Source organism: Notolabrus celidotus, chromosome 22 (genome assembly GCF_009762535.1).
Source record: "Notolabrus celidotus isolate fNotCel1 chromosome 22, fNotCel1.pri, whole genome shotgun sequence".
NCBI classification, from domain to species: Eukaryota; Metazoa; Chordata; class Actinopteri; order Labriformes; family Labridae; genus Notolabrus; species Notolabrus celidotus.
Window position 1 is genome coordinate 7568982 of NC_048293.1, and position 14849 is coordinate 7583830.

General features: G+C 39.9%; 1 protein-coding gene across 2 annotated transcripts in view; it reads left to right on the forward strand.

Moving 5' to 3' along the window:
- Nucleotides 1-14455, forward strand: part of stxbp6 (syntaxin binding protein 6 (amisyn)) — a 149170-nt gene extending 134715 nt beyond the window's left edge. The window contains exon 7 of one of the 2 annotated variants that reach the window (XM_034675268.1): nucleotides 14316-14442. In XM_034675268.1, coding sequence (XP_034531159.1) covers nucleotides 14316-14373 — 58 coding nt within the window. In that variant the 3' untranslated portion in view covers nucleotides 14374-14442. Of the gene's footprint in view, nucleotides 1-14315 lie in introns of both variants that reach the window. The other variant, XM_034675270.1, reaches the window with a different exon arrangement.
- Nucleotides 14456-14849: the final 394 nt, after the last annotated feature.

Here is a 14849-nt window from a genome sequence, read left to right on the forward strand (position 1 = left end):
ATGCACGACACAGACACCACTGCCCAGCGCCCCCTCACCCATCTGGAGATTAATTACGCCTGTTTCCACATTACCATCCAACCCCCCCTCTGGGGAACCTTGACTCCTTCAACCTCATACGCACTCGTCTTCCTCCACCCACCACCACATCCTCCCACACTGTAGGCCACGTCAGGGAAACAGGGAGGTCACTGTAACTCAATCTCGCCTTTTACAGCTCCATGAAAATCTATCAGACTGCAGATTACACTATTTATAGCAGAGATGCTGTGAACCAAAGCTTGAGAATTCTTACTCCAATCTTTTAACACAACCTCTTTCCTCCCACTGCATTTCTGTAATCATATGTGCAAAGTAGGAGCAGAAGCAGGGGCTGGAACTATTTTCCCATTATCCTTCCCTGCATGATGACAGTGCTGCGCCCATCACTCAGTGCTCTGCCCTCGGAGCTTATGCTGCCATTGGATATTGATAGGGCTCTTGAAAAATCACCCTCATCGAAAGCATTCTGCCAACAAGAGCCATAAAGTGAGCTGTGGATCTATATAGGGGGTTAATGGTGCTTAACGCCTGCCACACTGCACACCCTCATATATCAACCACCAATTATGTGGTAATTGTGCCTTTTTTGAGACAGCATCAAGTTTTTTATAAACACTTTTTGACAAAAAATCAAGGCTCAAGATGTAATTACTTTTCAACACAGCTTTCATTAGAAACATGAGTGTTTCAATGATTTCTAGGCGGCAGTCATCTTTTGTGAGAATAGATGTTACACCATATATTCTGTGATTGCTTGAAGCTGGAACCCGGGTTGATTAATAGTACTGGTGATGGAGATAAAGCTAAGCTGGCTTCTTCTTTTATTTATGTCATAACTGCAGGTATGCTGCTTATCTACGGCACTACCCCTTCATGTGGATAAAATAGTGAGTGAAGTCCCTTTCTGGGGGGAGATTTTCTGGGAAAGCTACAATCTAACCATAAAACTGAATGCCACGGTAGAGAGAGCAGCTGACATTTCGGCTAACCTTGTGATAAAGTATGATGTGATAAAGGTGCTGACAAAGTATCTGTCATTCTGTTTACTGCATTGGAATATGAGAGTTGTGTGCTCTGGTAACAGGAGTATTCCATGAAACAGGTGGGTATTTAGTAGCTTGTGGTCTTTGAGGTGACCTGCTGAAAGGTCGGTGTTGTTCAACCTAAAAACGCTGCAGGCACTTTTCTGTCAAGAGGATTACGTACAATTTTGGAGCCATTCACCTCAAACCAGTTTGAGATTTTCTTTAAAAAGTCATGGGTTATAAGGTTAGAGACAAAAGTTCCTTTGTAAGGATTCCCTTACTGAATGGAAACAGAGGACACTGTATTTACAGCAAGATAGAGTAAAACTGTAGAGACAGAATATCGCTGTAGTTCTGTAATGTGACACCCCTCAATGGGTGGTGCAATATGCATCTGATAGTGATCTAATTCAAGCCCTTTGAGGGTTGATTGGATTGTTAAAAATGGGCATGGCTTGCAAATATAGAGCGAAACCAAGCAGCAACCCCCATTGTTGAAAAATGAAGCCTAGGCAGAAGTGAAAAAACTGCAGCTCCTTGAGTGTCCACTTGAGACTGGCTGCAAAATGGAATCCCCATTAGGTGCAATGTTAAAATTACCAACTTTACACCAAAACACATTTACAGCCTGGATCAAAATATGTTTTGGTCTATGTGGCTCATTTCTTTATTCGCACACACCATACTGGGGAGACTGACTGACTTTTAAATAATATAAAGGCTAGGAATTAGATATACATTTGCATAATTTTTATCTAGCAATAGCAAACAATTGGCACAGCTGAGTTGACTGACAGATGGGTGTGTTGTAGCTATTTGCCAGGAGATTAAAAGGTTGCCTCAACTCAACCAAAAGTTAGTTTAAGTCAGAATTTATACCATGTTGATTGCCATCTATGTGCTTCATGATGCCTCTGTGTGAACCAATGTGTGATGTCACAGATTGACGTCCATGTTTTATACAGCCTATGAGTGATACTCAGACATAAAGTACTGCTGTTGTTCCGTCTCACCTCTCTTAAAGGTGACATATCATGCAAAATTTACTTTTTAATGGTTCTCTACCTGAAATATGTTTCCCTGGCATGTCTACAAACCCCCCGAGAATGAAAAAAATCCATTCTGCCTCTGTTCTGATTTCTACACCTTTCTGTAAATGTGTGTGAAACGAACCGTTTCAGACTTCCGTGTTTTTGTTACGTAACAACAATATCCGGTCTGTCACCGAGTCAGAGCTCGGAGCTTGTTCAGCCCATAGACTGTATAAAATAATACTGAATCCCCCCTCCATTTTTCATTACCTGCACAAATGTGTGCTAACAAGGAGCTTGGGAGGGAGGCATGCTAGTTGTAGGCTGTCTTAATAAACACAAAGGTCGGTTTTACTTCCCACGTCTGCAGATTTGAAGATCTAGTGGATTTTTATTTGTCATGGAAAAGTGCTAGCACTAGTTAGCATAGCTACATAGCTACATGTCGTAGCTTAAGCTGTAGCTGTAGCTGTAGCTGTGTACCAAGACACACGTTGACATACTGACAAATAAAACAACAAGAAACACTAAATCTGTGACAAATCGTTAAGAAAGGTCCCGCTGCCTTTCTGGCAGAGGTCGGTTTTACTCCCCACGTCTGCAGATTTGAAGATCTAGTGGATGATTTTTATTTTTCATGGATAAGTGCTAGCGCTAGTTAGCATAGCCACATAGCTACATGTCATAGCTGTAGCTGTGTATCAAGACACACGTCTACATACTGACAAATAAAACAACAAAAAACACAGAATCTGTGACCAATCCTTCAGAAAGGTCCTGCTGCCTTTCTGGTAGAGGTCGGTTTTACTCCCCACGTCTGCAGATTTGAAGATCTAGTGGATGATTTTTATTTTTCATGGATAAGTGCTAGCGCTAGTTAGCATAGCCACATAGCTACATGTCATAGCTGTAGCTGTGTATCAAGACACACGTCTACATACTGACAAATAAAACAACAAGAAACACTAAATCTGTGACCAATCCTTCAGAAAGGTCCTGCTACAGGCGCCTCTCCGTCAGGATCAGATTCAGAGGGTTGAAGTAGCGTGGTCTGCTAGCAGCCGTGTATATTCAGCCAACATATAAACATTAGATCAACGTGCTGGAGAGCTGAGGCCACATCCACTTCCTGAGGGGGCGTGGTCAGAGAGAGTGTTCTGAGGACTGCTGAAGAAGAGGTTTTTCAGGCAGACCAAAATCTGATTTCAATGTGTTTTTTTGAGCATAAACTTTAAAGACATGTTTTGGGGACCTCTTAGACCAATATATATTGATGAAAAAAGCGTGATATGTCACCTTTAATGCTGATGTCAACTGGGAGTCAAACCATCATCACAATTATTGGACTTTCTTCTTTGTATTAATACGATTACACTTATTCCACCAGAGTCTGTGATCAGAGCTGCAGCATTGGCAACGGTCATCTATTGAGAAACTGTTGCTATGAAATGTTGCTATATAATGACCAATGAGAATCAAGTACTTAACCATAGCTGTGTGGTAAGCAACGGAGCTAAAGTCAAGTGCCAGTAGCTTAGTAGTGAAAGAATGGTGTTATTTATAGCAAGCCTAATTATAAGCTTAGAACCATTGTGTCTGCATACTTGATCTCATTTAGTTTCATTAAAAGCTTGTATGTGGCTCGCAGGTGTTCCCCTGGAGGAGATAGCATAATGCTAAAAAATCTAATTAAACACAAACTCTAGCTTTCCCCCGGATATCATGAGAAAATGTGAAAGTGCTGCAGATAGACAACAAGAATCCTAAGCCAGATTCAGTGCACTTTCATTATGCACAGAGATGATGTAAGGCAAGGCACGGTTTGATATGTGAATTAATGATAAGGTTTGATAAGGGGATTCAAGTGGATCCTTTTCTGAGCTTTCATATCCACCAAAAAACTTGTCATGATCGGGGTTTATCTGTTCCTCCTACCCATGCCCAAAGAGATAGTGCTTATTAATTGCTGCTGCAACCAAAAAAATCCTAACTTTGTACTTATGCTGATGCTCGTACATTTTTTAGCTTTATCTTCCCACTCTTGCATGACTCAGGGCTTTTTTTTATTTTTGCATTATTTTATTCTCTTTTTTCTCTCTCTTCTCATCGCCTTCAGTCACATCGTCTTTGCCTTTGTGTCAGTATTTCCATCTCTCTGCCTGTTACCCTCTCTGTCCCTCTCGCTTGCTCTCTCATTTTTATGACTCTAACCCTCTGAAGCCTATATGTGGCAGATAACTGACAGGCCCAGCTTGGCGTCTCAGTGAGAGTAGACAGACACCCTCTTTCCTCGCCTCTTGAGTGCATGTTGATGCTGACTGTGAGCCTTGGATGTTGTTGAGAATACACCCGGTCCCGCTCACTCTGTCAAAAAAGCAACCTCTCCATCATCTTTACTCCTTCCTTGGGGAACTTATGGGATTTTTTTCCACTCTTCCTCAAAGATAAATTATCTATCAGTTCTTCTTAAATACCACCTTCACTCAAAGATTCAATAACATTTGGAACAAAAACATCAAACTATTTCAGACTCCTCCTGACTCGGCCATGTTGGAGACTCCAAATCTGGAAACCTCTGTGAAAAGCAGAGCAGTTTTAAACAGCAGGTCCCTGGAACAGTGTAGCACACCTTTCATTCATTCCTCTGCACTGCAGTAGGAGGGGTATACTGTACATTCACTACTCCCCGTTAGCTCTTGGTGTGTATTGATCTAGCTATAGCCATGCTGCTCTTGAAATAGCGCCGACAGAGGCTCAGAGAGACGCTGGAGGGACGAACACCTAGCAGGAGTCGAATGCAAAGCAGCAGGATGCTATGTCAGTTTAGAAACACACCCCTTCCTCCCCTCTTTCTCTTTCTCTGAGGCTCTCTCTATCTCCTGATCCAGAAGAATAAGACCTTTCTGAAAACAAACCTTGACCTTTGCACACAGGAGACTGTGGTTTACCCAACGCTTGTCGGGGCCCGTGTTGTGAGACTCAGGATCCGCTCTTAAACACAAAGACTCGGTCATAAATCAAAAGGAGTAACAGTTGTTCTTTTCTCCTCTTCTATGAGGTTATTAATGATGTGTGCTGAGAGAGCTGAGCTGGACAAAGCCGAGAGCCTGCTGCTGCTGCTGCTGCTGCTGCTGCTGCTGCTGCTGCTGCTGCTGCTGCTGCTGCTGCTGCTGCTGCTGTTGCTGCTGCTGCTGCTGCTGCTGCTGCTGCTGGCATCCTGTCCCAAATCCCACTGTGGGCCTTGTATTCAAAACCCCTCATTCTGCACTGCTACATGACCATGTGTATGGCATGAGTGCATGTTTCCTATTTACCCTTTTTTTTTTGCTTTTGAACAAAGCGATCACTTTGAGACATCAAAAAAAAAAATTTGCCCCCCAGTCTGCTTCATGTGGAAACAATGCAAATCTCATAATCCTCATATTTTTGACACGGCATGATTAAAACCAGAGCTGGGAGCAAAAAAAAGAGGAAGGAAAGAAAAGCACTGCGATATGCAAAGCACAGAATATTTTATAAAACAGGGAGGGAGTGGAAGCTTGATTGTACTTGTTGTCCAAGACAGATGGATAAAGTGTACTCTTGCAAACATTTAGATCCTCATTTAATTGAGGAAAACATCTTATGTGTGAGTTTAATTTCTCCACTACATGTATATTTAGAAAAACAGCTGATTTTATATGGTGTTTGAGACACACTGAAATGCCATCTGCATACTTTTACTGTTTGTCAAAGCACTATGAGGAAACCTGTAACTTTTTGTAAAGTGCACACCTGAAAATTGCTGGAAATCTCAGGAGCTCTGTCCACACATGATGGTGGATGAAGCAACAGAGACAGTTTCTGCATTTATATCAATGCTACATGCAGATAGACAGACACGCTAACATCTTCTTGTCTTAAACTTTGAAAATGATTCTCCTTAGTCAACCTCTGATGTTTTTATTCAACCTATTATATGTTGCTCTTCCAGTTTCTTCTTCCCCTGCCCATCACCCCCTTTTCTATAGTATAACAGTAATAAACCCTGCTAACTTGCTGATCCGGCACACGTCCTGCTGCGTTCACTCATCAACTCATCCTGACTTCTTGCAGTAATTTTAAAAGGGGGCTGGCAGGAAAAAAATCCAGGTGAAGTCAGGTTGGAAATTTGGGCTGTTGGTGTTCACATTTTCAGCACACCCCGAAAAATGTAATGAGTTCATGCATGTGTGAATACAGCTCAAATGAAGGCAACCTCACCGCATTAGTGGTAATCCTACAATTTGTATCAGAAGTCCACTGTTTACAGACTATTAATAGCCCCATTTAAATCCTGTACATAAGTTATTCTGGCTCGTTGAGTGGTATCAGGGCAAATAACTTTTATGCTGCTGGATGCAGAGCTGACCTGTTACTAGACATATCTTCAGGGGAGAGACGGAGTGGGAGCAAACAGACATGAAAATGTAGCAGAGATTTCTCTCTGTCTTTTAGGAGAACAGACACAGTGAGGTTCTGTACCTGGGGACAAAAGTCAGCAGCATTTATAGATGCAGAGAGTCGGGGTTGCATTGTTGAAAAAGAGATGATAATGAGCATCATCTAGATCTGAAAAGGCTATGTTAGCGCATTAGCTCATCCCTGCAGCCATTATGCACACACCATTTTGAGCACTCTTAATAGCCTCTGCTTTGCTGATTTCATTGGCCCTCAAGGTTGAATTAATGAATGTTTGTGGTATTATATATGAAACCCAGAGCACGTGACATCCACTGCACAACCCACGCACTCACTCTCTCTCTCACACACACATTCACACACATACACACACAAAAAGTATTCATGCAATTTAGAATGAGTTTATGTTTACTTTACCCATTTCATGTTTGCAGTATGGTTCATGTTTTTTGGTCATTTTAGATATATAGATATTATTTTTTAAATGTAATTTAAAATCTCAAAGTGAAATCTGTTATAGACAGTATTTGGATGAAATGTCGGGTTAAAGATATCATTTTTGTACAACCTGTCCAAGTTTAGTTTGGGAAACGTCAAACATTCACTGTATACACACTATGGCCACACTAAGTGTGGGAAGTTCAGATTTGCTTTATTTAAGGTTGCAGATTGAATAAATATTAGGAAACTGACAAATTATTTCCATTTAATTTATATATTATGGATATTGAGGAATAAGGGGCCGTGTTTCAAGTCTAGGCAACATACTTTGTGACTCATTAGCCAGTTGACTCATGAAAAACAGCTAACGTTAAGGTTCAATCCCAACCTAGCTAACATTTTGTACTGTTACATTTTTTAATCGGAAAAATGATTTTCTATAAAAGTGTAGTGTAGCTAGCTGGCTAATGGTTGAGTAAGCAGTACTGTTGGCAGGAGTTGGTGTAATGCTATGGTTAGCAGTTGAAATTTCTTTCAGTATCTGTTCAGTTATCAAAAATGACTTTACCACAAAATATGGCTTCAGTCCAGATTTTCACTACTCATTGTCTTTTCAGTATCTGATCATTCAAGAAGCAGTTAAGTGAAATTTGTCAGATTCCCTATAGGTTTATAACTTTCAGCTTGAAGACAATAGTCTAACATTATAATGGCATTTTAGCTTCTCACCTTGAGTGTGGTGTCAAAGGGTCACGGCTGCCATGTGAAAATGGAGAAAAGTAGTATTTATTATTAAACTGTCAATCAACCTTACAATACTAACCTTATTATTAGCCTTTGTCAACAAAAGAACCAGGGTTTTGGATGTGATCCATTTTTTCATGATGTGTTTATCCATTTGGTAAATATGGAGGTCCTTAGTTGCTTCTGACTTATTGTGCTTCTAGATAAATGTTAAAGATGTAGAATCATTGCAGTTATAACTTTCCTCTCTCCTGGTAAACATTTATGTTATATAGTGGAAAAAATGTTACACTTACACAGAGCAGTTTGAACTAGCTCATGGACAACGAGATCTGTACCCTTGGTTTTAACAGTTGAATGCACTTAAACACATTAGTTCTCAGTTTTCTGTATATATGATCATTTTAATCCATTATTACAATGTCCTTCTTCTTTGTATTTCCATGAGTCCCAGTTTAATGTTTAGAAAGACTATGGATGATCTTGCTGGTGAAGTGGAAAGCCATACGTTTACCTTCTTACTTAAATATCAAGATTTAATTCATCATAGTGATGACTGACGTAAATATGTTGCTGGAGGAAGGCTAGGTAGCCTGAAATAAGTAATGTCATTTAATTATTGAGTCACGGCCTTTTACTGGTAGGTATCAATCATTTTGACAGATTATAGCCTTGGGGCAAATTATTATATTACATCTACATGAAAAAAAGGTCATGAAAATAAAGGCAAGAGGCTAAGAAATGAACTGAAAGTATAGCCAGTGCATACAGCAACATTTTGCAAAGATGTGTCGTAGTTTAACATGCCTAATAAAACAAATATTAAGACTGCTTTACTGTTGAGTGACATGCCAATACCATGTATGTCAATTAATCATGGTTTGCTTCCTGTTGGAGATTTACAACACACAGAAGGTAGGGTCAGGCCTCATATATTTTCATTAGATTCAATTAGAAGAATGGGTCACGCTCACTTGTCTTTCCTGTAACACAATTTATTCATAGTATTAAGGTATCGGTTCGCTTGAAAAAGCTAGTATGTAGGAGGTTTTGACTAAATGGGTTGAAAAGCTGTCCATCATAGAACAAAAACAGGGCATGATAAAAGTTTAATTAAGTGTATTGGTGTAAACTTTTCGAAAATCTTTTCTTAAAATACTCAAACTGTTTATCACATATGCACACTTTATTATTTTCCCTCAGAATTTGGTTTAATTGGGGATTGTTGGTTTCAAAAAGATGGGAAATTTCTCCAACATGGTCTTCTGCTTTACTTCGGTTGGAAACATGAAGGGGGTAGTAGGTTTTTCAGCTTATATTCAACAAAAATGCTAGTTATAGCTAGGGATGTGTATTTTAAGCCAAAAAACTATCCGGTAATCATTGGCATCTATTCGACGGTTGTTCGAATAATCACCCTCCCCCCCTCCACACACACACATCTGTCCCATTAACGTCCCGTTTGTATGGCCGTCGCGTTAACCATCAGCAGAACAAGGTGCTGCTAGTAGCGGGCACTGACAGCGTCTGTCTTAATTTTTACATCGATTACATGCTCAGTCTCTGGAAATACATGTAAAGTAGTGTGAGATTCAGAAATGGAGAAAATCTCCGCGACTCAACATTGCTAATGTTTTCTTCTTCTCTTGCTATCTTATGCAGTTAGCATTCTTCAAAGTGAACGAATATTCAAATCTTAGAAAACCATTGCCTATCCCTAGTTATAGCAAAACTGTGCCTTTAGACTAGAGCCACAAATATTGGGTGGTTAGATTGATAGGCAGTTGTTGATGATTGTTGGACGGTATACAAAGCAGGTTTTTTTTGCGTTTGACAGTAACTCTACAGACCAACACAACTGATTCTCACTCACTTCAACCTTCTCTTCCAATTTACGATAGACTTGAAACTCACAAAAATGAGACATGGGCCAGAGCTGTGATTGCCCTTCCTGGGCTACTGTAGCAACACTGGGGTGCTACATGCCAGTCTGAGTGGAAGTGGCCCAACTCTCACACCCTGTTTCTTTAACAGTCAGTTTTGCTGAATTTCAGATTCATCCTATTTTCAGAAAAAGTGCTTGCATAGCTCATGTGGCTTGAAAACTGCATGACACTCCTGTCATTTATTATAAACTGTTGAAGTCTGTCTGTAAACACCAGTTGTCAATATTATTGATAGCTGCTGACCCATGTCCACACATTGTCAGGCAGCGCAGAGAGGACACAGAGGAAAATCTGACATTTCCTCTGTTTTAAAGCAGAGGAGAAAATGACAAGAAAGGAAAAGAGCAAGAGGATATGCACACTGCACAGTCATATAGCGATGAATAGAAAGGAAAGCAAATACATAATATGCTACAGTGCAGTATTTTTCATTTTTGATTAAAGCTTTAAATTTAGCATGCAGTGTCACACCTCTTTCAATCAGAGAAAGAAGGATGGAAGAAAAGTGAAGACCAAGCAGAGAAGACTGAACAGGTGACGCTGGAGGACTGTCCAATGAAAATGACTTTGCTGATGTCTGCTGAGTAATAGAAGTCGACATCTGCAGGTGTCAGCAGAATTTTTTATGGAATCTCCCCCCTCTCAACGGGGTGTCACGGCAGATATTTCATGTCAACCGGCGGATGCAGAGAAACCTTCCAGTCCTGGCGCGCTCTAACCTCTAAAAAAGGCAGACATCAGCAGGGTGACCTGTCATCCCACATGGACGGATACTGACCTGGCCTGTGCTTTAGAAGCAGGGACACTGTCAACAAACACAGTTGTTCATATACAGCAACATCACAACAAAGGAGACACGTTATCCCATACCCTATACACCACATGTATATTTTATGTCTTTTTGGAGCTGTGCTACTTTCAGTGCATTTATGCTAATTTTTTGTCAAAATAAATAAAGTATTCTGTGACCCACAGTTCTGTCACTGCTTGTCTGTATGTGTGTTTGTATAACCGCTCCAGCGTACTTCAAATTAAAGCACAATTTTGTTGTCCTCAAAGGCTGTTGGTTAGGTGGGCGAGGTGTAAAGGCCACTATGCTGAAGGAAATGTCACTGCAGTGTATTTTTGGTGAAATTCAAAACAAAGGCAAGGCTTGGCTGTAAGGGTTGTGGGATGGTTCAAATTTATATAAGTATTATAAAAACGAAAAAGCTATTCAAATGTTCTGTGACACTTTGTTTTATGAATGGAAGAATGATAAAAATGCCTGGTGGTGGTCAACGTTTGTTGAAATATGTTGGGCGATGACAATGATTACGTATGGAAGTCTGATTGAATGAAACCAGTTGAGAAAATGATCTTGGTTGAAGGGTTTGCTTCAAGGCAGGGCTGCTAGTGATTGACAGGTCGCTACAAGTCAACCAAGTGGAATTATGTAATGTGATTCCATTTGTACTCCAAGAAACCAAGATGGCGTTGGGAAAAATGCTGAACTAGATGCTACAAATGATTTTAAAACCAATGTGTTCCCACTTGTTTCATGACATCCAAAAGAAAAACAGATAATCAAAAGACTGTCAGACCTTATAGTTTTATTCTATTATTATATCAAATGGCAATCTATGATGTAATGATTTACATAATTCTGACTAAAAGAGCTTGTATTCACCTTTTTTTGGAAAACTTTTACAATGAGTGTTGTGTTAGCCAGTTAAAATAATGCTTCATAAGATTTTTAGAGAAAACATGCTCATGTACAGGATCAGCAAAGAGAGAAGACATACAACTTTGTCCAATGAGGCTGCGAACATTGACAAGAAATTTGAGATGCACAAATTGAGAAAGTCAGGACCAACAATGATGCTTCAAATAACTTCTCTATTAACCGATTCCATTGTATTTGCATTACTTCATCATAATTCTTAGGGTCTTTTTTTCAAATAAGCAATGAGATTTGATGCATTTATGTTGTTGCTAGTAGTCCCTCCTCTTTAAATTTCCCTCTTACAAACTGCACGTCACTTCTTTCACATTTGATAATGAAATCAAATCCAGCACTTGCAATGGGCTGGCATGCACCACTATGTAGCACCGCCTCCTTTAAATGTAACACTTTTTTTGCATATTGGGACTTCTTACCAGCTGCCAGTACCCTTTCCTGTCATCTCCACATTATAGTTTCTCTTGGCAACCCATAATAGCACTTAAAATAGATAACCCATGGCACACAACCTGACGCTCGCTACCTTTCGTGGGCGTTACGTGACGCTCATGTATCTGTTTTTGCTGGAGAGTAATAAATGTCTGTTGTTCAAATCAGCATTATCTTCTGGTAACTTTTACTAACTAAGACATTTCATAATGACCTTAAGCCTTCTTTCACCTGAAGCACTGAAAACATCAGAGTTTGTCCAACATGAGATTTCTTCTCTAAATCAGAAGACCTGTGTACTAGCTTTCTGGCATTGTATTGCCACAATTGCTTTGAGAGTAGGAACATTCATAAGAGTTGTCTTTGAATGGGAGAATGCGCCTTTCAGCTTCATCTGTATTAAACTGCTGACTTAATCTCTCATTGATTCTGAAGAACAGTTTCAAGGTGGTCCACAACCCTCTAATTACCACCCGTCTTCTCCCTCATCTTCTTGTCTAGTCTGCACATGGGAATCACGTGTTGTCCTTGTGTTCTCTCTGTGGTGTGGTGTGGTGTGGTGAGTGAGTGTGAGAGCTTTGATCTTCCTCGGGTGACTCCTGGGGTGAGGGTGGGAAGCTCATTAGCTGTGCCTTTCACCTGTCTGTAGTAGACAACAGGAATAACCATCACTAATTGTGTCACACATGATTACCATGTTGTCTGGTGGAGGTGGTGCATTGGATATGCTATGTTCATATAAAATGAGCTGGATTATGGAAATAATATGCACACATAAGCATGAAGACAGATTGTGACTTATGTATTACAGTTCTGTATCAGTATGAGTCAGTTTACCCAGAACACAATATAAAGACTAACATTTGCTACTTGTTACCCATGCTACATCTTTCTGAACAGAAACAAATCATGGATTCTGACTCAGCATTCAACAAGCAGATCCTGCAGTAAGAAGAAAAACTAAACATTCAAATTTGTCATAACTTTAAGAAAAATAAATATAATATATGAATCTGAATAACACGTGTATGGCCTGTTTTGTCATACCATCAGTGGGATATTTTCAGTGTATGGAGGGACATTTTTGAAGAATTGTGTGTGGAACAAACTGCTACTGGTAAAATGACTTCCTCAAACTCTGCAATGTCACGTGTGACTCTCAATATTCTGTATTCATGCCAGTTAAAATAAATAAGCATTATTGGTCCACACATATTTGATCATTTATGGCTTGTTGGCCATATGAAAATCATAAACACCTTGTGGTTTTGTTTTGCTTCAGGACCAAAACTTCTTAGGTTCAGAAAAAAAGAGCATGATTCGGGTTTAAATGAGTATGAATGCCCATAGGATATATACAGAATTGATGTTCCTTATATAAGTATTTCTTTGTATATGACTTAACTAATGTACCTGCATACCTTTCCTAGCTAGCATACACTTATGTTACACTTATAATATATAATATACCCTAAAGGTGGACAATTTCTTAAATATACAATAGAGGGATGTTTCCATGTGACTTTTCTAAGGGTAAGAATGAAAATTAGACAGTAACAATGTCAAATTGGTGGAACTGAGTGTGGCTAACACTAACAGAGCTAGCACCATCAGCCTTTGGTCCTTCCTGCAGGTTAAAGTCCACATGGCTTTGCTGGTTATACTTCCTCCTGTAAACTGATCATAAGCCAGTTTATCTAGACACAGCCTGCCTACATCTTTATCTTCATTTTCTTCATCAAAATACTGCCAAACTGTGTCATGCTACAAGATATCATCTGTCATCTGTGCTTGTTTACATCAGGGTGATAGATCATTGTAGCATAATGGCAGTAACTGTTAACTGGCGCTACAGCTCTGGCTAGTAGTGTGTGGCAGCGCTACAGTTAAGACACATCGTATGACTGGCATTACAATCCTTCTAAATAAAAAAACATGAATAACTTGTTTAATTGATTTGTAATTCTGGTGCCGACAAGCTAAGGTGAGGACGTTAGATCATTAGTCGACTACACTTTAACATCACTTTTCAGCAGATATGATTCATTTCAAATGGACATCCACTTCCTAGATACCCGTGACTTCTTTCAACAAATTTTCAAATGCCTTAGATTACATCCCTAAAGTTTAACCTCACATCAAAACAATAAGTTTGCATATAATTTCTAGAAATAATGCTAGAGGGGTAACTAGCTTGTAATACTTTGAAATAATGGGCCTCTGACCAACCTGCTGTTGCAAATGTGTACTATCTGCAGAGTATGTCAAACATTTTTGGAGCACTGTTTCAACCTGATATTTTTTATCCTGCATGAATGGACAAAGATCACTTTTTAATGTTTCCAGAAGCTGATAAACTGTTGGTGTTGAATCACAAATAAACTCTATCTAGTGTGAAAAAACTCCTCTTTTGTAACTCATGACTCTGCACTATAGTTGAACAATGGATAAAGTTTAAGTTTGATGTGAGTTTGCATCTGCTGTGGCTCCACAGGGCCGGTGTATTGTTTCCATGGTGTGGAGCTCTGCAGAAAAAAAGAGGAAGTGCGTAAGAAAAGCTTTCCAGGGCGCTTGGATGACATCCCGCTGTATTTATTACCTGCTCGTCCTTCCTCTGCTCTCCTGCTGAGGTAGGTGAGTCACACACTGCTCTCCAGCTCTCATCCTTTCGTCTTTGCTCTCTTTCTCTCATAACTCTGCTACTCCATCACGCACTTTGTGTCCTTTTTAATACACACCTCTCCTTCCATCTGTCTCTCTCTTCCCTTCTTCTCCTTGGACTCTTGGAATTTAGCACCAGCCCCTAAAGGAAGAGTTTAAAAGGCATTCATTAGGATAAGTGAGTGTACTTTCAGAAGTTTCTCCAGCCTCCTGGGAGGTGCGAAAATCAAGTCTTTAAAAAGAGGCATGGAGTGGAAGGAGAAACAGAGGGAGTCGGAAGTGAAGAAACAGACAAAAAGGAAGAAGATAGTAGCAGACCGAGAGAGATTGTACATCAAGGGGCCCTTTGTACATTATTAGGTCGATA